The sequence below is a fragment of the Argiope bruennichi genome, chromosome X2, assembly GCF_947563725.1.
Source record: "Argiope bruennichi chromosome X2, qqArgBrue1.1, whole genome shotgun sequence".
Taxonomy (NCBI): domain Eukaryota; kingdom Metazoa; phylum Arthropoda; class Arachnida; order Araneae; family Araneidae; genus Argiope; species Argiope bruennichi.
The window spans coordinates 25992606-26016846 of NC_079163.1; the positions used below are offsets into that span (position 1 = coordinate 25992606).

General features: G+C 28.8%; 1 protein-coding gene across 3 annotated transcripts in view; it reads right to left on the minus strand.

Annotated features, from left to right (window-relative positions):
• Positions 1-24241, minus strand: part of LOC129961017 (tubby protein homolog) — a 368549-nt gene that overhangs the window by 338568 nt on the left and 5740 nt on the right. For 2 of the 3 annotated variants that reach the window (XM_056074807.1, XM_056074805.1), the window contains exon 1: positions 11746-11864. The exons of the other annotated variant lie outside the window; for it this stretch is intronic. In XM_056074807.1, the coding sequence (XP_055930782.1) occupies positions 11746-11801 (56 nt within the window). In that variant the 5' untranslated portion in view covers positions 11802-11864. Of the gene's footprint in view, positions 1-11745; positions 11865-24241 lie in introns of those variants that run through there. 3 annotated transcript variants of the gene reach the window in all.

Genomic DNA, 24241 nt, shown 5'->3' on the forward strand with positions numbered 1-24241 from the left:
ATATACAATCACCTCAAGAATTCTATGGATTTTATATTGAATCAAGACTATACATTTCTGAAATGGAATATGTCATCTAATCAGATAATAAAAGTTGCAAAGCAGCTCATGCTTTAACTGACAAATTACTTCTGAAATTACAGTTGTTTATTGACATCGAAAATAAATAACTTCTACAAAAAACTTTAGCATTATATATCAAGAAATGAATTTAAAAAATCCATTACAATATTCCTACTTTATAAATGTGAAACCAGTCAAGTTAAATGGTGTTTAACAATTATTTAAATTAAAAAGGGCAACATTTCGCAGTGCTTTATTTCGATTTCTTACATGCCACTTTAACGATATTTTAATATTATATTTTCCAAGAAAAATGGGGTAAACAAATTCTACAAGAACAAACGAATTTTAGGAGGCTAGCCAAATACATCTGTTACAAATATTTATAGCCCTTTTGTTTCTCCTTTAAGTCGTCGTATTTCATCAATACACTAATTTTTCATATGAGACATTTCTTTTTTTTAATATACTTAATGTCATAAAAATATGTTTCAAAAACCAACGAAGCAAGCTTGCTTAATCAGCAGTTGGAAAATGTCGGTTGTAAGCGTAAACATTGAAACATCTGTTCCGAAAATAACATACAACGCGAGAGAAGGAAAAAGAGAATAAAAAAAGGATTAATGAAATTCAGCAGAGTTGTTTAGAGAAAGCGAGGAAAAAAATACTTTTATGGAAGACTGGACGAATAAATAAATACAGGTTGCTAGGAGTTAAATTTTCAAATTATTTCTTTATTTTTAGTGGAAGTTGCGTCTATCTCGGAAATTACTTAAATTCCCCGTGAAGATTTTTGATAAATTACAAAAAATTGAAATATTTGGAATTTAAAATTTTCAATAATGCTTTTTTATTTTTTTTTATTTTAAAAATTAATATCTTTGAAAACTACATTGTTGCTTTAAAGGAAAACATTAGATTTGCGGTCAAATGATGTGCATTTCGGTTCCATAATTAATGATAGTTCTAGTTTATTGCACACGAATTCTGTGAGAGACTGCACTACTTTAAAGGACATTAGAGGTGCTTCAAAACATTTTATTTCTTTTATTCCTAAGACCCTTTGAACCCTGACACTTGAGGAAAAAATTTTCTACTTTACTTAAAAGCACACTGACAGCTTTATTTGATATATTAAAGAATATGCTTGGCAGTGTCTACTACGAGATCTCTACAGTGAAGGTACAAGGTGAACCACTAACGAACAAAGCAATCAGCACGGATATTCCATCAATCTCACTTACAGACCGGAGGAAATTTAATCGTGGATTATTTTGTTGTTTCGGACTACCGCCGTACTTTGGATGGGATTTTCAGGTACATCAGTATTGATAGAATGAATTCCTATCAGTACGAGATGCTCTGAAATATTTCCACGACATGTTTACTATACTATATAGAATTCAAAATATCGAACAAGGCCTTGAGGACTTTATGCATTATACAGAGGGAATTCACTTATGATTTTCAGGGTCACTTTGATGGTGCAAATTGTCAGGATAAACGGGAACACAAACTCAAGCAAAAATTACAAGGAAATTATGATCAGAAACGCCAGCCTGATGAGCTAGAGGTTACTGTAGTCTGATTTCAGCTCTAGTTACTTAAAGTTATACATAAAAATATAGAATTTTTATAAATGCTAAGATAGCGAATATACGTTCAGTGTATGGAGTAGTTGAAGGCATTGGACGTGTCGTTATACCAGTGTATGTGATATGTAGAATATTTGAATAGATAGTCACACTCCTCTGCTGTAAAGCATCTATTAATATTAATTACAATTATAAATGGTTTATTGTTATGAAATTGGAAGTTTTCACCTTCTAACCAAGTATAGAATATCTTCACAAACAGTTTCCATCCATTTTTGGATAATCCAACATCTTTGCAAGTTTCCGACATGCATTTCCAGCCATGCTTTCCTAAATTACTGATTTGTTTTTGTATTTTATAATCACTTGACTTATAAAATCTTATTCCTCAAATCATATCTCACCGTTATTTATAATTAAATTCTGTTTTATTTTACTTACTACTATCAAATAACTTATGATTAAATTCAGCATTATTTAATTGGATTTAATCAATTCTGCCAATATAACCCCATATGTGAGATATTAGGCACTGAAATGTGTGATGAACAGTTAACAAATCAATCATTTCAAATTTACTCACATTAAAAGACGGGGGTAAAAAAAAAGAATAGGAGCTTTATGTGCCTTCAAAGTTTGAGTGTATTGTGATGTAAGTTACCGGTATGAGACATCTATCATTTCAATCTATATCGCAGTTTCATAATGATGCTTTTATTTTATCAATTAACTATATTTTGCATAAAAATAAAGATGCACAGATGATTTAGATATATACATCTTCTCAAAAAGAAAATATTTGAATCTGAATATCTTTCAATAAAATTATTTGTTTTAAGGAAAAGGAATTTGTATTTTAAAATTTTCAGGTTTATTTAATTTGAGCAAATATTTATTTCACAGCATTGTTTTTTAAATTAAAACCAGATAAAAATTATTTAAATCTGGAGCAATAAATATGTTATAAAATAATCTGCCGGATATTCAGAAATATTGAGAATTTGTTCAGATTTTCTTTATACAAGAATTAAACAGACATTGTAAAAATATATACAGTGTAAAAATAACAGACAGTGTAAAAATATAGCAGTGGATTTTTTTTAAAAAATCCACTGCTTAAAGAAATATTTTTAATTATTAATTTGAATAAAGCTACCAGTCATTAATCCAGCATCAATTTATTTGTGCTTTTAATTACTTTGCACAAGAATACTTGTGAATGGTAAAGTAAAGTTCTTTTTATTAACAAATATGTAGACATACTAAAATATAGGTTCAAATATATTTGCACGGGGGGAATGATCTTTTCCATCATTCCTATCATATTAATTTGATTTGTACAACGAAAATATTGTAATAATATATTTAATATAATTATTATATAATATATTTTATATTATAGACATCTGCAAGTGACAACTCTTGCATAATGATTACCCTTCTCGCGTCATTTTTTTTTTTTGGCTTGGAATTTTGGTCCATCTATATATAAATATCATAGCCTTAGGAAATAAATAAAAATTAAGTTTAAAAGCAAAAAGGAATTAAATGGAATAAAAAGGAATGAAATAAAGAATCCGGCTAGAAGACTTTATCAAGAGTCACTCTCAGACAAGGATTCCAATCAGGGATAATTTTTGTGAAGGGTCTGACTTTCGTCGAAGTATTAACCCTTCGCGACCCGAAAATCTCAAGAAATTGAGGTTTTTAAAGAAAAGAATTAATTTAAATGAAGGAATGACAATAAATTACACAATAATAAGCAAAATATTATTTCAAAATCCAAATCGAAGCAAGACCACATCAAAATTGAATCTAAACAAACAAGATCATTATCGAAATACAAAACCAAAAAACATCAATAAAATATAAAAGCAAATAACATACCAGTTGAATTCAAAAACAATCCAATTATAAAGAAAATTAAACTTATAACTGCAGACAATTATATCAAACTAAATTCAACTTTGCCACCCATAAAGCTGAAACCGCCTACAACACGTGATTAGGCGTTCGTCATCAAATGAAATAAATCGAACAATCTCAACGCCATCTATTAAATAAAAAAAAGAAAAATAGCAAACATATCTTTAGCTGTGAAAATATTAGAAAATAGATAAATATTTTTCTTATTAAAACTTCTATATTGCAATAGTTCTATTAACTATTAACGAGGGATCAATACTTGCATGAAAGTCTAATACCTCATCGAAAAAAAATCCCGAGTTTGAATCCCTGCCTGAGGATGACCCTCGATAAAGTCTTCAGGACGGATTCTTTATTTCATTCCTTTTTATTCCATTTAATTCGTTTTTGCTGTTCAACTTAATTTTATTTATTTCTAATTTGGATAAGTTCATTTGTGTTTTAGATGTAGCTGCATTAGCACTCTCTAAATACAATGTATCTCTCTTTTAATAGTTTTGTGTCAGAAAATAGTTACTTTTAAATTAGTTTCATAAAAATTGCTTTAATTCTTGGTCGATAGTTTCTTATAGCCTTAAGAGCATCCTTTTGAACTATTCCTAGCGACAGAGTGGTCGGCCGTTCAATGTCAATCGAACCCAACCCCTTCGCATCCTTATTATTAAGACAAATAGGATGAAGAAAAGGGAACAATCAGAACAACATGTAAACAACAACTGATTAGATCAGAATTACTGGAATTATCAGAATTAATTTCAAACTGGAGAGAATACTGAACTATGCCCTCTACTAAGGCGGGAGATTTAAACGGCCTTGGTGACTATGCAAAGAGTAGGAAGCCATCTCCTCCACAATCATAGCCTTTGGATTTCAGATCGATATTCAAGCTTGTCTTTCCAAACCTGGACCATCTTATAGGAATTTACAGTCAACATGATAATGCGAAATCAGCATGGTAATTAGCCTAATCTTTCAAATGTCGGAGAGCGCAAATTAACAAAATCATTAATCATTAACTCAAACAATATTTGGAATTTACCATTTCCTCTACAATCTAACGAAAATCAATTAAGAATCTACTTTTCTATTAAATACATTAGCCAAAAAAATTAACCATTTTGAAAAACTGAAAGATCAAATCAAACACATATTTAGCCTTTTTAAAAAATTTTATGCCTTCGGTTGATATTCTTTTTCCTTCAATTTTAAAAAACTTAAGTCTTAAAATTCCTTATGATAGAAATAATAAATTAGAACTTGTTTTAATAGGCATTTATTTTATCTAAAAACGAAAAATTTTCAGAGCAGAACAATTGATTTTACTTGGAATGAGAGATGGCCTGTAGAAAGGTTTCATTGTCGCAAAAAGGAATTACTCATGCATTACATGTGTGTACAGGACGAGAAGCGTATAAATCATTTAATTTGCTAAAAGGTGTTGCTATAGTTTTAAAAGTAGTATCGACACAAAAGAAAAGTAACCATGAACTACTTAGGACGTGCTCTTGCAAGTCTCAAAGTGGCGAAATGTAGGACTTGGACATAGTATGTCGAAAATGTTGGAGATGTGGGGAAAATCAGGTCCAAATATTATGAAATAACATCCCATGTACTTAAACAGCCTAACCGAATGCAAAATATGCGAACATCTGCAAATACAATATACTTCAATGCTTTGACCGGGATAAACGATTTGAGTATTGCATTAATTCCCTGCAACAAAATTTACAGTAATATTACAAAGAATCTCACCTATTGACATTCGCTCTTTTCAGATTTAAAAAATTCATTCGTCATTTCGCAGCTAAATAACGTTTACTTGACTCCATATTACAGATGAATGTCCGATGTGGAAGAGTTTCTAACTTATTAATATATTGTTATATTTAACTTTTATAGTTATGATTATTTATGTTTAAAATATAAACAGTATTTTTCTTATTAATAAGTATTCTAATAAATATATTAATATTTTGCGTACAATCTCATTGTCGATTTTGAACAATATTACGAATTATTTCAGACTTTCCGAACTAAAGCAAAAACATTTGTTGCTCGAAATTTTCTGTGCAATTTCATGTGAGATTAAAAAAAAATGATTTTTACGTACTTTTTGTTAATAAAAAATCATAAACGGTCAATTTATAGATTAATGTTTTTAAAAAATAACTTTAAAATCTGATATTCAAATTTGGATTATTTTTTTATATTTTATTCCAAGTTTAAAAATTATTATAAATTTAATTAATCAAGAAAAAACGATAAATTGTGTAGTACATTATTCACCATTCAAAGCTTTCGAAGTAAGAGTAACAGATTTTTAAGAATCAAAACTTAGTCCAACAAAGATTGTTCTATTACTCAGTCATATGCCATATTCATTTAGATGAATTATATGAATAAATACCATCAATATTGAAGTCAGAATAAAAATTTTCAATGAATTGTAAGATAGTTGATTGCTTATATATAAAAAAACTCCTTGTTATTATTATTTTAGGACGAATCTCATAATTTTAAACTTTGAACAGATAAAGCTAAGGCCGTTATCCTTCTCGAAACTTCTACATCACACTAAAATGCTAATTTCATTACATAGTAAATTTAAAAGTTGGTCTGAACTGAAAGTATGGCAGATTTTTTTTTTTTTGGTCTGAAACTTATTACATGCATTTCTTGAAGCATAGGATGTGGCAAACAGTCACTATAGCCCACCATAAGATTTAAAGATCAAATAATTTATTCAAACAAAAGCCAAACAGGTGCAGCAGGATGCAGAAATAAAAAATAAAGGATTTTTAAAAGGCATAATACTAGAATTTCATTCAGCATTTTATATGTAGCTTCTCTTCGAATTATAATATAGTTCAATTTCGAATGATTGGTCGTAAGCCGAAATGAACATCAGCATTATTTTCATTCAAATGGATAATAAAAAGTGTACATCAAATACAAAATTCGGTTTATATACCTATATTCATTGTACATAATAGGTAATACGTTGTGCATACTGCGAAAAAAAAAATGGCTGAAATAATGATTTATCTTGAAGTGTTAAATTTATTTTGTGTTCTCAAAAATCGAATGGGTACTAACGTAAGTCAAATCCAAAAATATACAAATGTATAAAAATATAAAACAAATTCTGAAAGAATGAAATAGTTAATAAGTGGGGAAAAAATTAAAGCAGGCAAAAAAAAAAAAAAATATTTCTATTATCCCTTTAACTAATTTTCTCCTCCAAGATAATTTATCTACATGCATTTTATTATAGTTATTGCATTCTGTGAATAGAAAAATTTGGAAGGAAAACAGTTTTGCAGGTAACTTTTTGAAAAATTAAATCTAATTTATGTTTACTTAATATAAACTATTATCTGCTTAGTATAAAATAGAGTAATACAGAATTCTAATTCGGAATAACACTGGATGCTTCTTAATTATTGTAAAAGCCGTAAAAATTCAGCGTTGCATAGCCTAATTGGCGTCTTACTTGGCGAGACATTCTTGATTAGAATGTCTCGCCACTTTAATAGAATTAGTAGATTGTCTATACCACTCATCACCTTAGTAAATTGTCTATAATAAAAAATAACCGTCTTCATTATATTATTTAATAAAAATAAACTTATAAGTAAATAAATTATAAAAAACACATTTATATTAAAGTACTGAAAGGTAATTTTATTAGAATTAATTTCAACTTTTTAATGCATTTCATAATGAATTTTTATCATTATTATAAAATCTTGACCTCAAATTTAACAAAGTTTACTACATGTTTGTACAATTCGCAGAGATTAAGAATTCAATTACATCAATCCATCAAATGATAAATAAGCCTTTAAAAATATTAGTGTATTGTCATCAATATCACATAAGTGAACAAAATTTCAAAACTCTTTTTTATCATATAGTAAATGAAAAAAAAAAATCGATTATAAAATTTCATTTTTATAAACATACAAAGCAAGTTAAATAAAAGTGCTTAAAAATGTAACATTTTGGGACATTTTAAAGATGGACAAAGAATAAAAGACAGAATATCTCGACTAATCTGAGAAAGGTACTCATTTTAAGTGAATAACATTAAATCAGTCAGTCAATGATAAAAAAGAAATAGTTGTTATGATAAAAAGGATTAATAACCTCGAAAGCATGTAAACAAACATAGATATCAAAGAGACAGTGATACAAGACGTCGTATCTCATCAATTCAATACCTTTTTAATACTGTCAGAGATATATATGTCTTAAAGAACCGTTTTTATTTAATTGTATGTAAGATTCTATGCAGAAGTGTCTGTTCATCAAATTAATATTTGATCTGAAAGTATTGTTTCAAAATCTTGGTTTTAAACAAAATAACACTTACAATTAAATCTCCTTACCCGGATGAAATTGTTGCAAAGTGAAAATTTAATCATTTAAACGAATCCTGCAACGTTTTCTATTTAATATTTTGCTATATGAATTAGTAACATCAGAAAATTCGGTCTCAAAATAATTAAGAATCTTCACATTTTAAACATTCTTAAGCCTGAAAAAAATCATTTTAGAATCATGTATGTCAACCACTTCTTTGTAACCTTTTTACTGAAACAAAAGGCTGCATACAGCTTTGGATGAAATCCATCATCGAGAAGTCGTTCTATACGACTGACCTCATGCTTATGAACACAATAAATGAAAAGTTAACTAAACTAGATAGATGAAATTTGGCGAAATATTTTACTATTAGAACTTTGTCAAACTCTGTTAATGTATGTATTATTTTCCGGTCTGTCAGTTCATGTGTACGTGAACATGTTAACTTAACAAGTTTAATGTGCCGACGTCCTGGCATAGGGGTAGCGCGTCTTCCTCGTGATCTGGGCGTTCTGGGTTCGAGTTTCGGTTTGGGCATGGTTGTTTTTCCGTTGTCCAATCTGTGAGATATGTGAATGTGCCCTCCTGTAAAAAGGGGTTGTGCAAGCGAATGAGTGATGCGTAAGTAGCAAAGTCGTACTCTTAGCACTAGTTGACGCTGCTATAAAAACAAGAGGCGCTCCCTCACTGGCCTAAATTACTATCTTCGTAACAGCGGAAACATCTTGCCCATGAAGAAACAACAACAAGCTTAATGTAACAAGCTAAAGAAACGAGTTTCAGCGTATGATCCTAACACCTATAGATCGATCTGAAATTTTGGACCAAATGGTGTAATATCTGTCTGTTTGTCTACCTGTATATATATAAGCGCTATTATTCAAACAATGCAATTAGTTAGATAAATGAAACTTGACATTTGATCTTGACTCCAAGTGATAGATCGTATAGATCTGGGTCAAACTTTGTAGCCATTACATCTTCCAGAAGAAATTCAATGCGCATGCGTCGTCATTATACTATGAAGCTAAACATGAATCCTATATATTAAGGAATTATACGAGAAAAATCTAGAGAGGAGCATGTCTTTTTGTTGAGTAAAAATACTTAGGGCATTTCGCTTATTAATATAAGATATAGCAAAAATGATAAAGCTCGGTTATTAATTAATCAACAAGTCACAGTACAAATTATAATTTATAAAAACTAGCTTATAAACAGAAAATAACAAATTAAATCAATAATTTATTAGAGTTTTTTAAATCGAATTCAAAGGAATTAAAAACTTGAAATGCATAAATCAAAAGTAATTACATAATACTTTTAATGATAACAGAAATTTTAAAATATAAGTAATATATGGAACAAAATGATGAAGCAAATTTGCATCAGTTTAAAGTAAAGGAAAAAATAAGAATTAAAACTGAAAAGTTTCCAAGAATTTTAAGATCTATATGCTTTCTGTTAAAGCAAAGTGGAATAGCCAGTGTGTTTCTAAAGTTACTTATAGGAAGTTAAGTCTCCGAGTGAGGTATTTTTGAAAATATTTCCTCTTTTTTGACAGGAAGTGTGGCTCCGAGAGTTTTTTAAAATCTGAAAACAGTCTGAATTTTATTTACTTCGACATTTCGGAACTTTATGATATTCTATTTTGAAACTGGTGAATATTTTCTTTTTAATACGAAGTGAGATATAATTTAAAAGCAAAATTCAACAGAATTTGTATTTTCCATTGTTTTTTGCTAAAAATATATTGGATTTAAAATGTATGGATCTTACAAATATAGAAAATATATTCAGAGAAAATATAAATATGAACTGAAAATAGACTGAAATTTACTGTCGGCTACTGCTTTCAAATAAAAAAGAAAATTCAAGAAATAAAATAAAAATCCATTAAATGATTTTTATAAACATCTATATTGAGCTTAAACTTTGTCTATCTAAAATGTCAGCCAAAATCATTATTGTGTTAAAACTTTGTGAAAATCAAAATATTCTTAGGTGCGTAACAATAATTAAGTATCTGCATCGGACTCTTTCTTACAACTTTTCTTCAGACTGAATTTACAATTTTACATAAAGAATCAGAAAGCTTTAAATATGAATATAAATACAATTTTATGCAGTTTTCTCTTTTAAACATTCATAATTTGACTAATTTTTTTATGATCAACAATAGAACTAGATAAACCTTTTTCTAAATATTCCATACAAATAATTTATTTCAAGATTGGACTTATAAACATGTTTAGAAAAAATTTCAGATTTTAACTGATGATCGAAATATATTTTCATTCGTTACATTAAAATACACATCACATTTGCTTCCAGCAAAGTTTAAAATAAAAAATTCTACAAAATGTCTAGATATTTTAGGTGAAATATAAAACGATTAATATTTTAATGCATTTCTTTGTCACGGGATATACTGCCAAACGAAAAATCTACAAAAAGAGGATAAATATTGTAGATTCGTTTTAAATATCACTTCTTTTTGTATATTGCCTAAATAACATTTGTCATTTTATAAAATGTCTAAATATTTCCTACGATGGAATCTATAGAATACTTCAGCATTTCATACAATATCTAGAATAATTTTCATATTTCTTATTTTGCCTAACAGTGCGTAGATACTATTTAGATTGATAGAGCTTTGCATATTGTTGGTAATCTATCTATTAAAAAGATTGTAAGGTTCTTTAAATTTGCAACTAATTAGTGAATTGTAAGCATTTAATTGTTATTAAATGCTTACAGAACTGATTAGATTAACTGATATTTGCTATAAGCAGTTTTATATCTTGCTTATGGTACTTGTCATTACACATTTTAGCAACTTTGTATCAATACGGTATTAAGATATATCATTTTCTTGCACATATCAGCAATACGAATAAAAGATTATAATCAGAATTTTTTGTAACTGCAATAAATTAAGAAACATAATAGAGAGTTTGTGAGTTGTTTTTATTAACTTTTAAAAGAAATTAGTTTGAAAACGTTTCTTCAGATCGAAGAAATAATTTCTTCCAAAAAATTTCTGTAAGAATACGTTTATATTTAAAAAAATGCAACGGAATTTTGGATCTTTTGAAGATTATTACGACAATTTAAACATGTTTAGAAGATTTATTTTCTGTTCTATGGGTATATTTTGCCCTGCTTGAAAGAGCGAAAATACAATGTTTTAAAAATTTTTCTTTCTAGTAGTTATCGAGTAATAATAACCCCGAATTTGTAATTTGTAAACTCTTGGAATGTCAAAAAATTTTATTTATGCATTAGATATAATAACTTTAACAAAAGTAATTCTTCTTTATACGAATATAAAAAAAAATTGTCCAGTCTTTCAATTTTGAAAAAGTTCTCAGTTATTCAAAAGATGTTCAATCAAGTTTTGACTTCAAAAATATTTATTAAAACTCAAAAAATTACAGCCCTGTTAATTTTTATTCTACCATCATAATAATTTGAAAAGGAATTCTTTAGAAGAAGAATGTGATATACTGCATAAATATTTTGTGACTTTGTTAAATACAGAATAAAAAATCGTGATCAAAATTAAAATAATATTTTGATAGTATTTAATGATGCGATAATAATACTCAAAAAGAAAAAAAAAGAGTTTTGATTTATGTAAAATTGCATTCTGTTAAAATCTAAAATCAACGTTGAAATCAGATATCCTATTCACCGGCTTTTCTTACGAAACAATGCATACCCGCATGAAATAAAACACTGACATCATTCTTAAACTTTGACCTGAAGCTTTGTTTACATGACTTACCTGCAGAAGGTACGAGACCATTTGGAGCCATCTTCACTTCTAATACTGTCGACCATGATATCAGCTCATTTAGAGAAAATACACAATTTTAAACAGCTATTGGGATCGGAATAACAGATGCGAAAGTGTGATTCCTTCGCTGGACTTCGAGCATGACAACAAAACTTCGGTTGCCATGGAAACTCGATTAGCAACCCCTACACAAACACGTGGTGAAAGAAAACAGCGCCACACTTCTGAAAGGTGTGCTTTGGTCTGATGAATGACGGGTTGCTTTTCCCCCCATAAGATGTAACACCTGAATTTCGCACTAGCTATTAATAATTCTTTAAGGAAAACATATTCTTGATCAATACTTAGAGCATAACTAGGTTATATAATTTAAACATCGTGCATTCAAGTTCTTGGATAATTCTAGTTTTTCTTTGGTTCCTAGCATTTCTTATTAACATAATGAATGTTAAAATAAGTCTATAATTGGGATTATTTGGTTAATTTGAAATCAGTACTCGGTCTAAATTATTTCGGTTAGTTAAATACTAAACATTTAAAAAATACATTTTCAACAACACTTCGCGCCCTCAATGGTCGTAAGTGAATAATTTTTAATGTCCTCAAATTACTCGAGGACATTATTTTTTGCGGTATGAGCAAAGAATTAATTCAAAATTATCAATGAAAAACTAACTAAAGTACTTTATAAACTTTGAACACGTTAGACATGAATTTGTACTGTTCATTTTCAGGTTTTATTGTACAATTGTTGAATTAAACACTCTACACTCTCTTTATTAAAAGTACTTATTTACTAAATGTTTTTCAAATGATAATACTTTATTTGTAATTATTATCACTTTATTTATTTAAATTATGTACTTTTCATTGATAAACATCATTTTTAAAACTATTAAATATTAAAAATAAATCTTTACTACCATTTTAAATCCACATTTATTATCTCTTATCATTTATTATCTTATTGTGAGGCCGATTTTTTTCCCGAATTTTTACTGTGAGCTCATTATATTCCTTTCCTTAGGAAATTATATATTTCGTCTTTGTTGTATGTTGTGTGATACCTTTTTTCTACTTCCAATGTTATAAAAATTTAAAATTTTTTTTTTAATTAGATAATTCGTTATCTTTCTATAAAAGTAAATTTATTCGGTTGATTTATTTAGTTTGTATGTCTTTTGGGCTGGATAAATTTATTTTTCTTTAAATATTTCTATATCTACTTCATTACCTTATTATGTGTACTTGTATAGTTTAACTGCTGTCATCGGGCTCCTGTTAGTAGTTTTGTGTTTCCTCCTTTTTCAATATTTTATATTATTTTCTTCTTATATATTATTTTCTCCTAGATATGAATTACGATGACCTAGTAGTAAGGCATCGATCTTTTGTAGACAGTTCTTGATTCAAAATTCACTGGAGAATTTGTCGTTTTTGTGAGTTAGAGAATATTAAATCTGACGTCGTGAGTCAAAGGTTTCCCCACAGGAATGGTGCGGCAGATTACAGAGGACTGAGATAGGTGCCGTCATTGCCATTGTGACAGTACTAAAAATTACGAGGCCTTATCCAAAATAGCCCTCGAGTTGCTTTAAAATAAGAAGTTAATAAAATTAATCTGATACTTCTTAAGATTTATTAAAAATGATTCTGTTAATTTCGATGTCATTCCGTATAAGTAGCGTATATCTTCAATTTTGTGATTCTATAATTATGATACAAATTTTAATTTCCTTTTTATCTTGACAAAAAATAATTATTAAGTAATTTGTTTATAATTCGACGAAAGCGATTTGAAACATATTTTTTTTAACCTTTCCACGACTTGATTAAGAAATCCATTATAGAAAATTTTATGCAAAACATTTATATAGAAGTAAACTGGTTTTTCATTTCTCACCGGTAAATTGCTACAAGTCTATCTTTTTCATTTTTCCAGATTGCTTTAAATATTTTGTATCTCTTTTCTGTTATGAGAAGTTATATAACGAATCGATTTGAAATTTGCTTTCCAAATGGAGTTGTAAATTTTTCAAAACAATGATATTTTTCACTACTTTTGCTTAAAATCTACTGTTTTACTGTTTCCAAACAATTTAATCTATTTGTCATTTCTATTTGCTGCTAATAATATTTGAAACAATGAATCGCTTTAAAAATTTTAGTTCAAACAATTGCATTTTTCACCAGCTGTCCATCGTTTTATTTTTTTCCAAAGTGTTTTAAAACTAAATGAATGTCATATGTTACTAATAGTTATCTGAATCAATAAATCATAGAAGAAGAATTCTCTTTCCTCTAAGATTTCATAAGGAGTTATTCTAGAAACAAGAATGATGAGAACAGTAATAGTAGCATTCTAAATAAACAATGTTTTTGGGAGTAAAAAATCAGAAATAATTATACTGAATAAAAATTAAAAATCGTTTGGTATAGAACAATAAACCATTTTGTTAAAATAAAATAAGAAAAGAATGAAATACATATACACCAACAATTTCAAGAATTCTTTTGCAGTTTTTTTGTTTAAACGAAAAGCATTTATAGCATTGCGAATAAGAGAAAAAGTGTTTCTTCTGATTATAGATTAACCCTTTAATTAGCAAATGGTTACAGATCATAAGGGTCAATGAAAATATATGTTGTTTCTGAACTTTTGTAATGCAACTTCGTAATAAAGCAGAAGTTTTTTAGTAAAAGAATTTCATTTTATTTAAAAAACTAGTAGTTTTTAAAAATTAACGTATTCTTTGTATTTATTTAATCAGAACATACAGTCTTTTGTTTAGAAATGAAAAATGCGCTGAGGGTGAAGTTAAATTGATATTTATTTCTTTTTAATTGTTATAAAATAACTCAAGCTGAACAAAACTGAGAGGGAAAAAAAGAAGCTAAAGCGAACATGTGCAGAATATTTCGAAATTTTATTTTAAGACATTTTGTTGCTTAGAAGTTCAGTTAATCATGTTTGTTATCATTAATTATTGTAAAAGAGAAAACGTCAAAGAGGGATTTCTGCAAAAAGTGCTATTATTAATGAAGCAACACTAAAATGTTTGATCAGTTTAAAAACTAATGGCTTAAAAAAAACTGCTAACATGTGAAAGAGACCAACAGCTGTTGAAAAAGGGATTAATTTGTTAACTCAGCATTGCATTTTTTTCTTGCTGATCGTCGACGCCTAAGCTTAAAATTTGATAACATTTTACTGTGAGATTTATCTAATAACATAAGTAGTTGAAAAACACAAACTTTCAACCTCTTGAATTAGGAAAAATATTTATCTACATGTAAAAGTTGTTTGATTATTTACATTTAGCCTCAAAAAATATCTTTCTGTAGAAGAATTTTGGCTTAGTTAAACTGACATTCAATTATGAAGCTACGAGAGTGGACAGACGAGAATATATTTGGATCTGAGACTACGGGGCAATTTTGGGACAGACTGCGTAATTGGAGTTAACAATAAATAGACTAGGACATCACATGAGGCAAAATTCCTTTTTACAAACTTCGGCATCATCTTTAGAGGGAGCATATTTGACTATTAACGGATTCAGAGTGCCTTTGACATGTATACACACTCTATCTTCCCTGAGATGGGATTCGTAAAAATGATTCTCTGGCCTTGAAACCAAGATATTGACTTGAAGGACCACCGATTTGTATGGAAATAATATATTTTTTTTGAATTTTTGTTGTTTTCTTAATAAAACAACACCGATCAGATGATAAATTAATCTGCATAGAGAACTCAATCATTTTCTTTATGTTAATTTTTCACAATTTAGATTTATACTATTCTAAAGTCAATTTATCAAACTATAACACAAAGCTGTGTATATATACATATAATGATATTTTAAAATCTCATTCAAATCTCAATTAATTTTCAAATTTTTATCTTAAATTAGTCTATGTTAATTTCATTCTAAAATGTTCTTTCATTTCCTAATCCAATTCCGCATTTTTTATTTAATTAATTCTACAGAAGTTTTTGAAAACTGTTGATTTCAACATTTTCTTGCGCTCGGATTGAAGGGACAAAAGTTCCTAATGCTTATAACATTCTTTTAAAGATATTTAAGATTCCCTTTCCTAAGTCAACACGTGGTAAAGAAATCCCTATCAAAATCTCAAATTAAAATCACTTAGGGGAAAGATTTTAAAATTTAACTTCGATTTATTTCTCACGGAGTTATCATTTGTATTGAGGAGAGGCGATAATATAAAGACGTCTGCTTACACCGCGATCTAAGATCAAAGCGACAGAAGTTTTTCCCTTCAGTGATTTTATAATGAGATTCTGATAGGGATTTCTTTGTCACGTTTCGACTTACACAAGAGAATCTTAGGTATCTTTTAGAAAGGTGAGCAGGTGTGAAAGATTTGTATCCCCTCTCTACCGATGTGTAAGTCACGGAATCAGCAATTTTGTTAAGCACGTTTAGAAACAATTAAATAAAAAAATGAGAATTGGATCAGGAAATTAGAGAACATTTTAGAATGAAGTAAATGTGTGCTTATTTAAGATACAAATTAGGAAATTAATTAAGATTTAAATTGGATTTTAAAATATTATTACAAACACATACACATGTGTGTGTGTGTGTGTGTGTGTGTGTGTGTGTGTGTGTGTGTGTGTGTGTGTGTGTGTGTGTGTGTGTGTGTGTGTGTGTGTGTGTGTGTGTGTGTGTGTGTGTGTGTGTGTGTGTGTGTGTGTGTGTGTGTGTGTGTGTGTGTGCATGCATACTGTTTAACCCACGTTTATCAGTATGCATGCATGATGAAAACTAAAAAAATTAACTGAAAGTAATTAACCTAAATTTACGTCAACTAATTCTTTCGAAAGTATGGGGTAATTTATGCTCACATAACACACTCCACGTGAGCCACGCCTGTTTAAATTTGGGATTAGAAAAATTAATTGCTTTTATACTTGCAGTATTATATCACGTCTCAGCATGACGTAATTTGCAGAAGGATATTTCAAAGCATGCACAAATACATGTATTTTATGAGTATGATAGCATGAATGACGGTTCCCGTTTTTTTAAAAACTGAATAAACTTCAATATATATTTTCGTTTTACTTTTAGAAGAATATAGTTTATTTTTTTTATATTCAAAAATGGTACACTTGTCTTACATGCAAGTTCACTGAATAAAGTATAGCTATTTGAAAAAATGGAAAGATTTGTCGAGAAAAATGATATGGCAAAAAATAGAGCATGTTTTATAATATGGAGATACTGTGATAAAAGAAAACATTTCAGATATTCACTAAGATCGAGCATCAGCGTTATTCTTTCGACTGGGCAAGCTCGCAATTCATTTATGTGTGTTCCAGGAGCACGGATCTATACAAATGCCAGCCCTTTATCAAGCTTTCTGATAATTTATCGACTCTCTTTCCCTTTTTCTCTTCAAAATATTTCTTCAAGCCTGTCTATTTCTGCACAAAACTTTTTCGCGACTCCAAATAGGAATGTAACATAGGAGACGGGGCACCATTTAATGAAAAATATACAAAGAGTCACTTTATATTTCAGCTGACAAGACGGATTTAATAAATAACACTTTTTAAGGTTTATTACAGTGACCTGAAATTGTGCCTGCTTGAGTTAAATATATTTTGTGTATTACAAAACAATATTAATATCTCGAAGATTTTATAAATTGTTTTGGCATACGAATATTGATGAATTTCCTTATAATAAATACTATCAATATCACCGCTTGATATTTCGTTTGGGGGGAGATTCTTTCATTTCAGTATCCTCGCTCTAGGCATTCAGGCATTCTAGGCTCGCATTCACCCATTCTATCAAAATTTGCACAAAATATCGAGCGATATTTCGATATTGTGGTTTAATATTCTGAGCTCCATACAATATCTTTAAAATATCGTGACAGTATTTGCTAAATATTTTATGCTAATACGGATATATTGGGGTGCTCAGAATTATACTGAATGGAATTTTATAATTTGTATGAGAAATAGATAATAGCAAAAGAAGATTTCTCATAGAAAAAATATAGTTGCAAATGCGATGCATCCCTAGAAAATAAAGGAAAGGAAACGGAACAAGTAATGATAAATCACATAATCTTAAAGCTTCTATCAAAATTACACTATTATAGCAGATGTTCAAAGTTAAAACTATTTACCATTATACATATAACATCATTACATTGATTAGCTGATATTCTAATAAAAACTCAGCAGTTTACAGATATTAACGGTGGAAGTGGATATTCGTGATACATAATTCACATCATTATCAGTAAGAATCTCGTATTTAGAATTTTCATACCCTTCCACAAAAAAAAAAAAAAAAAAAAAAATCAATGGGAGATAAATCAGACACTAACTGTATTTGGCAGTTGCTAGTAGCATTCTACATAGCAAGAAGCAGCTGCACGATTTCTATGTACCTAGATGTACCGCTCCCGCAATGCACCTATGCCACCTACGACATTAATTTTCATTGTTGACTCGCTGTACGTTGGATGCGCATCACTTAATTCATGAGATTCAAGTCACTTCTGTGAACTCAAATTGTTGAATAAGGACTACTGCAACATTCAAACAACTTGGTTCGAGATTGGAAGCCGTAGACATTCAGTGCCCTCAACTGCGTCGTGAGTTTGTTTGCAATCATATCTTCCTACGTAGATTCTATTTCATCTTTAAACCTGAACAATCAGTTTTGAATCACCCTATATATATTCTTGGTAGATTAATTCGTGGTGTCTCTTTCAGAAGGCAATAGTGTTCATCCTTTCTGGACTCTGTAATTTATATTCTTCTCGTAGGCGAGCAGCATAGGTAACTATAAACTCACTTGATTTATATAAATGTTTGTTATCTTCGGATTAAATAAACGTTGAGGTATCAGTAACAATTAATGGTACTTATAATTTCAAATATTATTTAGAATTTATTTTTAATGCAGGGGCAACAACATATCTTCGGGACCATGCAGTGTTTTGAATATAGCCATGTTTAAAAAACCATGAAAATGTAATATTAAATGTAAGCCATGTTGATGAAATAGTAAAGATAAGTTTTAAAGAAAAAATAAATGAGACGTTAAGTGGCATCCTGAAATATAGAGAAATTACTGAACAAAATTATACCTTTAAAACTTAATTTTATTTAATCGTCGATCCAAATTATTTTTAATAACTTGATTTGTATTTGCTAGTAATATTAAAAACGTTAAATAGGTCTACTTGGAGCCTTACCCTTCTTGATTGTTTTTGATTTATTAGTTATTATTAACTTTATCAAACGTATATTTTCCCTCTCTCTGAGTTTGCAAATTTAAACCATGAGATTTGCGAAGCAATAATAATTATAACTGTTCAGAGAACGTGGATATTTTGAGATTAGTGCTTATCGTAGAACATTTACATTCTTGAATTTTTGGGCAGACGACCAAGAGCCTAATATCCTGAATAATGTACCGTGCTTCGAGCTACGAAGACGTAATCTAAAGAGGAAAATACCTCAGCAGCATATTAAAAAGAAAATTTTTAATCAGTGACAGTCAGAAAGAATGGGCATGATGGTAGTCGAGCGTTATGGACAGATACAAAAAAGAAAAATGTATTTCAAATAACGGCATTTAGTTCCTAACCACTCTTTATTGGCATATCTTTCCTCCATACGCATAGGATTAAACTAAACGAAATCATAATTTTCATTTGATCAATTTATCTCTATGCTATGTATCTCTGTGTTATTTCTGTGTATGCATTTATCTTAGTTAGTATTTAAAGACTTCGATTGATTATTTGCTGTATATCTGTTCAAAATAGGATGCTGTAAAATATTTAATTGACCATCTTAGAACTGTAGCAAAATATCATTTAATGAGTCATAATCTGTTTTATGCTTATTTCTAAACGATTCTCGAAAACGAACTGCTTTCTTGAACCAAAATTTGATTACACTATCAATTCAAGAAAATGTCAATAATTGATAACGAACTACATATTTGAACTGAAATTTGACTACACTATCAATTTAAGAAAAACGTCAATAAAAGGTAACGAACTGCATTCTTGAACCGAAATTTGACAACACTATCAATTAAAAAAAACATCAGTAAATGATAAAATAAAGTATTATTGTCCATTCTAATATTAATATAATATTAATAATAATATAATCTTTAATATAATTACTATGCCTTAAAAACAAAAGTAAGCTCGTGTCTTTTGCCTAGTTTGAGGAGAATCTGTTTACATACTTGCCAAGACTAGTTGACAGTTTAAAAAAAGAAAGCATGAACTTTTTTTATTTCACAGACACAAAAACGTCAATAATGCGTAACCGCGATTATATTGGATTATCCAAAGAGGCGAAATTTTAACTGCTATGGTTCAGCCTGCATCCCATTCAAGATATATTAATATTAATAAAAGCAGTTTTGACGTTAAATCATGATTCAAACTCAATACTGACAGACATAATGTATTTATATGTAAATTATACTGCAGACTTGGAGTTCAGTTTCTTTTACTACAGCCCATTTTGGATAGGGAAATTTTTCCTTCTACTAAAGCGTTGATATTTTAGTCATTTTTAGCAATAATCGTTGATTTAATGAGAATTTTTTTATATATTTCCATATTTTCATCGCGATTTTTGTTCTATAAGTTAATATGATTAAGAAAAACCGAGGTTTTATCAATACTAGTCACCAAAAAATATTGCGCTAATAGTCACCAAAAAATATTGCGCTAACTCACAAAATTAGATATACATCATTTCCTCTCTTTTTTTAAAGTTTTTGAAGAATTAAGCTCTGCTTAAAACTTAGCATTTAAAGGAGTAAAAAATATATACACTAAAATTAAATTAGGATAAAACCAAAAAATTAAGAATTGGGGAATATTTCAATTCTCAGAACTTTTGTATTTAAAATTGTTAAGACATAAGATTAATATACATTTTGAAAAACTTGTTATTGAAAAGAGAAAAATGTTTCATTTAATATCTTGTCACATACTTTTCTACATTTAGAACCGCAGAGTGCTGATTTTGAAGGGACAAAAAATGCGTGGCTTCTTCTATTAATGAAGACATTTTCAAAAGCCAATGAAATAATATTGGATAATTTTACAATATTGGTAATTTTACAACAGTAAACTGAATATTCCAGGTAATAAAAGCCATTCTGGTAAATCCCAGAAATTTCTAGCAATTTCATTTTCCTAATATTTTCAATAAATAACATGAATTTTTCTACGCCCAAACATTTTATTAAAATTCAGAACAAATTTTCGTAGACGTGACTTGGAACGTGAAGTAAGAAAGCAAATTACGTTAACCTTATTTCCATATCATTTGTTATTTCTATTTTATTTTCTAGAAATGGTGGAATTTTCAAAATTGCGCTAAGCTTATTTCTTATGCTGCAGTGTTTTATTGATATCTATGAACTATTTTCTTTAAAGAGTATCATGTTAAATGAAAAGAGAAATTACCGTATCAAAAAAAAAAATTCTATAATAGTAAGAAGACTTTTAAAGCACATTTTGGTGATATATTTCTGTAAATGAAATTCTGAATAAATTGTTGCAGTTAGCTTTGACATTATTAATCTTTCCCATTAACTTCGCAAAATCACATACTGTTCCTCCTGGTGTAAATCAAATGAATTTATGTTCTTTCGCTGGATATTTCTTCCCATTCGTCTTATAATTTTCTTTTTAAGTTCTCTCTGTTCTTAATGTCTTAGAGATATTTTCTTTTTCTTTTTCTTCTTTTTCAGACTTACGTTTAGTACTTTCATTAGGTTCCATGTTGTTTAAGATAACTCAGGCTGAAAAGAACAAAGCACAAAACGAAATACTTGATTAATATTGCAACTTTTACTCTTCCATTCAATGGTTTATTCAAAATTAGATCCACGTTTCGTGTGATATTAAATCCTTATTAAAGATACCAAATAAATGTTATTGAAAAAAGTCAAAATTAGTCTTTTTTTTTTTTTTTTCATTTACATTTAAACTTTAAAAAAAAAGAAGAAGAAAACTGAAATTCTAATTGTTACCTACTTACTTTTGCCTAAGAAAAACTTTCAGTTTACCATCCTGAAAAACTGACTAAATAATTTGGCTCTTACACTAACTTCAATATCATTTTCAATGGAATTATAATTATTCTTTATTTATATTTATATTCGCACCTGTGATCTAATAATTTTACCAACTTCTATAATCATAAATCTTACTGTTTCTGAAAGAATTTTCCTAGGATACCCCAGTGAAAACTGAAAACATGATCTTAATCTAATAAATCAATATTATCTTACTTATTTTTTTAAAGAATTTTTTTCATTAACTACGCATAGATTGTTCAAATATAGAAGATAAAGCTTGAATAAAATCATTTAATAACATTTAATCACTTAATTTTAATAACATAAACATTTTAAAATTTGCTAAATTAATTTTTAAAAAATGTTATAACATCTATCGAAAGTGACAGCAAAGAGGTTTTTTTCAAAATTTTTCCCATTCTCATGAAAATGAAATTTTGTTTATTTGTATGGTTGAAAAACAAGAAGCTGCGGTAGTAGAAGTAGTTGCATCACTGTTACCAATTAAAGTCACTATTAAACTTTTTAAGTCTCTCTTTTTTTTTTGATAAATCAGTATGCCAATATATTTTTTTAATATATTTACATTTGTAAATGTAGTCACTTTCATTTAAAACCATTCGAAAAATATCTACAGGTCCATTATACAAGGTATTCACTCTGATTATACACCAATAGCTAATTTCTAAACCATAGAGATAAGCTTGCACATTTATTTGGAAAAATACATTAAATGACATACAAAATTATATTTGATATTGTTTAGGGCTATAAATGAACTACTGAAAAGCCTAAATTTTTATACAGTCCCCCAGTTCTATTAGTCAGACATATTTGGTAAAAAATTCCTTTATCACCTTAAAAAACTAACTGCATCAAAGTTATTCCTGTACCGTTGGAAGGTATTCAAGATTAAATTGAAAGACTGTCGTCGAGACAACAATATATTGGGATCTATAGTTAATGGCCATTACCAAATACTATGTACGCCTTCCATTAGAGGTATGTCCCATCATTGGCATGGAAGTAACTCGACATCACACTATCATTATACTAACCAGGGAACCGAGAACCACTTTTGATATCAAAATTTCTCATCCTCATACACGAGATGAGCCCACAATGATGTGTATTTAGGGACTGCAATACCGGTAGGTGTTCCGGGATACCGAATATTTTGAGCCATTTGTACAAATTTGTAATACCGGTATTCACAAGTTTAAATACTGTTTTTTTGGTATTTACAAGAATTTTTTTAAATTGTCTCCACTATATGTTTAGGGATAGCCAACTTAGCAAAATAATATACGTTTTTGTTTTTATGTCTCCCTAACGGGTGAAATTAATAAGACTGTGAATGCAAAGTTGCATCGTGCAATCAAGAGAAGTGATAAAATATGTGAATCATTCAAGGAGGTGGGTCAAAACTATCCTATTACAGCTCTGAGCGATACTGCACACGCGCAGGATTCGTAGTCTGATATTCGTATCTGTGAATACAACGTTGTAGTTGTGAAGAAAGTGCGTAATATTACGATATTTTTTTAACGGTGAGTTTGTTATTCACATTGTATTTACATATCACAATTTAGGTTGATTAAGTTGATTGATGCAAATCAGCAATTGTGCTATACTCATGGAATTCAATTAGGAGTAATGGATGTATTATACCAAAAAAATAAAGAACAGAAGAATCCAAATAGTGTGGATATAGAAACTTCGGATTCCGACTTTGAAGAGAGTGAGAGTGATATTGACAATGAAGATAATGACAATGTAATTGTTGAAGAAGATATTGCTAATGAAGATGAAATATTAACCCATCAAGCATTGCTTCCTATAATTTATAAAGTTTGAAAAATTGTGTAGATATTTAAACGTTTACCAACAAAAAATTCCATAATTCAAAAATATATACTAACTGAAAATAAACTAGATTATATGTTAATATTAGATTCTAAAACACGTTAGAAAAGTTTACTTTTAATGATGGAACGATTTTTGAAACTGAGAAATCCAATCCAAAAAGCAATAATCGACTTAAACCTTGAAATTAATTTTTCAAATAGTGAATTCGACTTAAAATCCAGAACTATATCAGCTCTACTTCCAATAAAACTGAGTATTGAGGCATTATGTCAGAGAGATTCTAATTTATTAACAGCTAATGCAACAATAAATTTCATGCTGCAGTCATTGAAAGAACACCACACATCACTATCTGAAGGATTATATATTACATTGAAAAACCACACAGAAGAAAGGCATACCGAAATAGGAAATGTCTTACGGTATTTACATAATTATAAGGATTTTAAAAATGAAAATGAAAAAGAAGAAAAGAGACTAACCAATTCAAATCT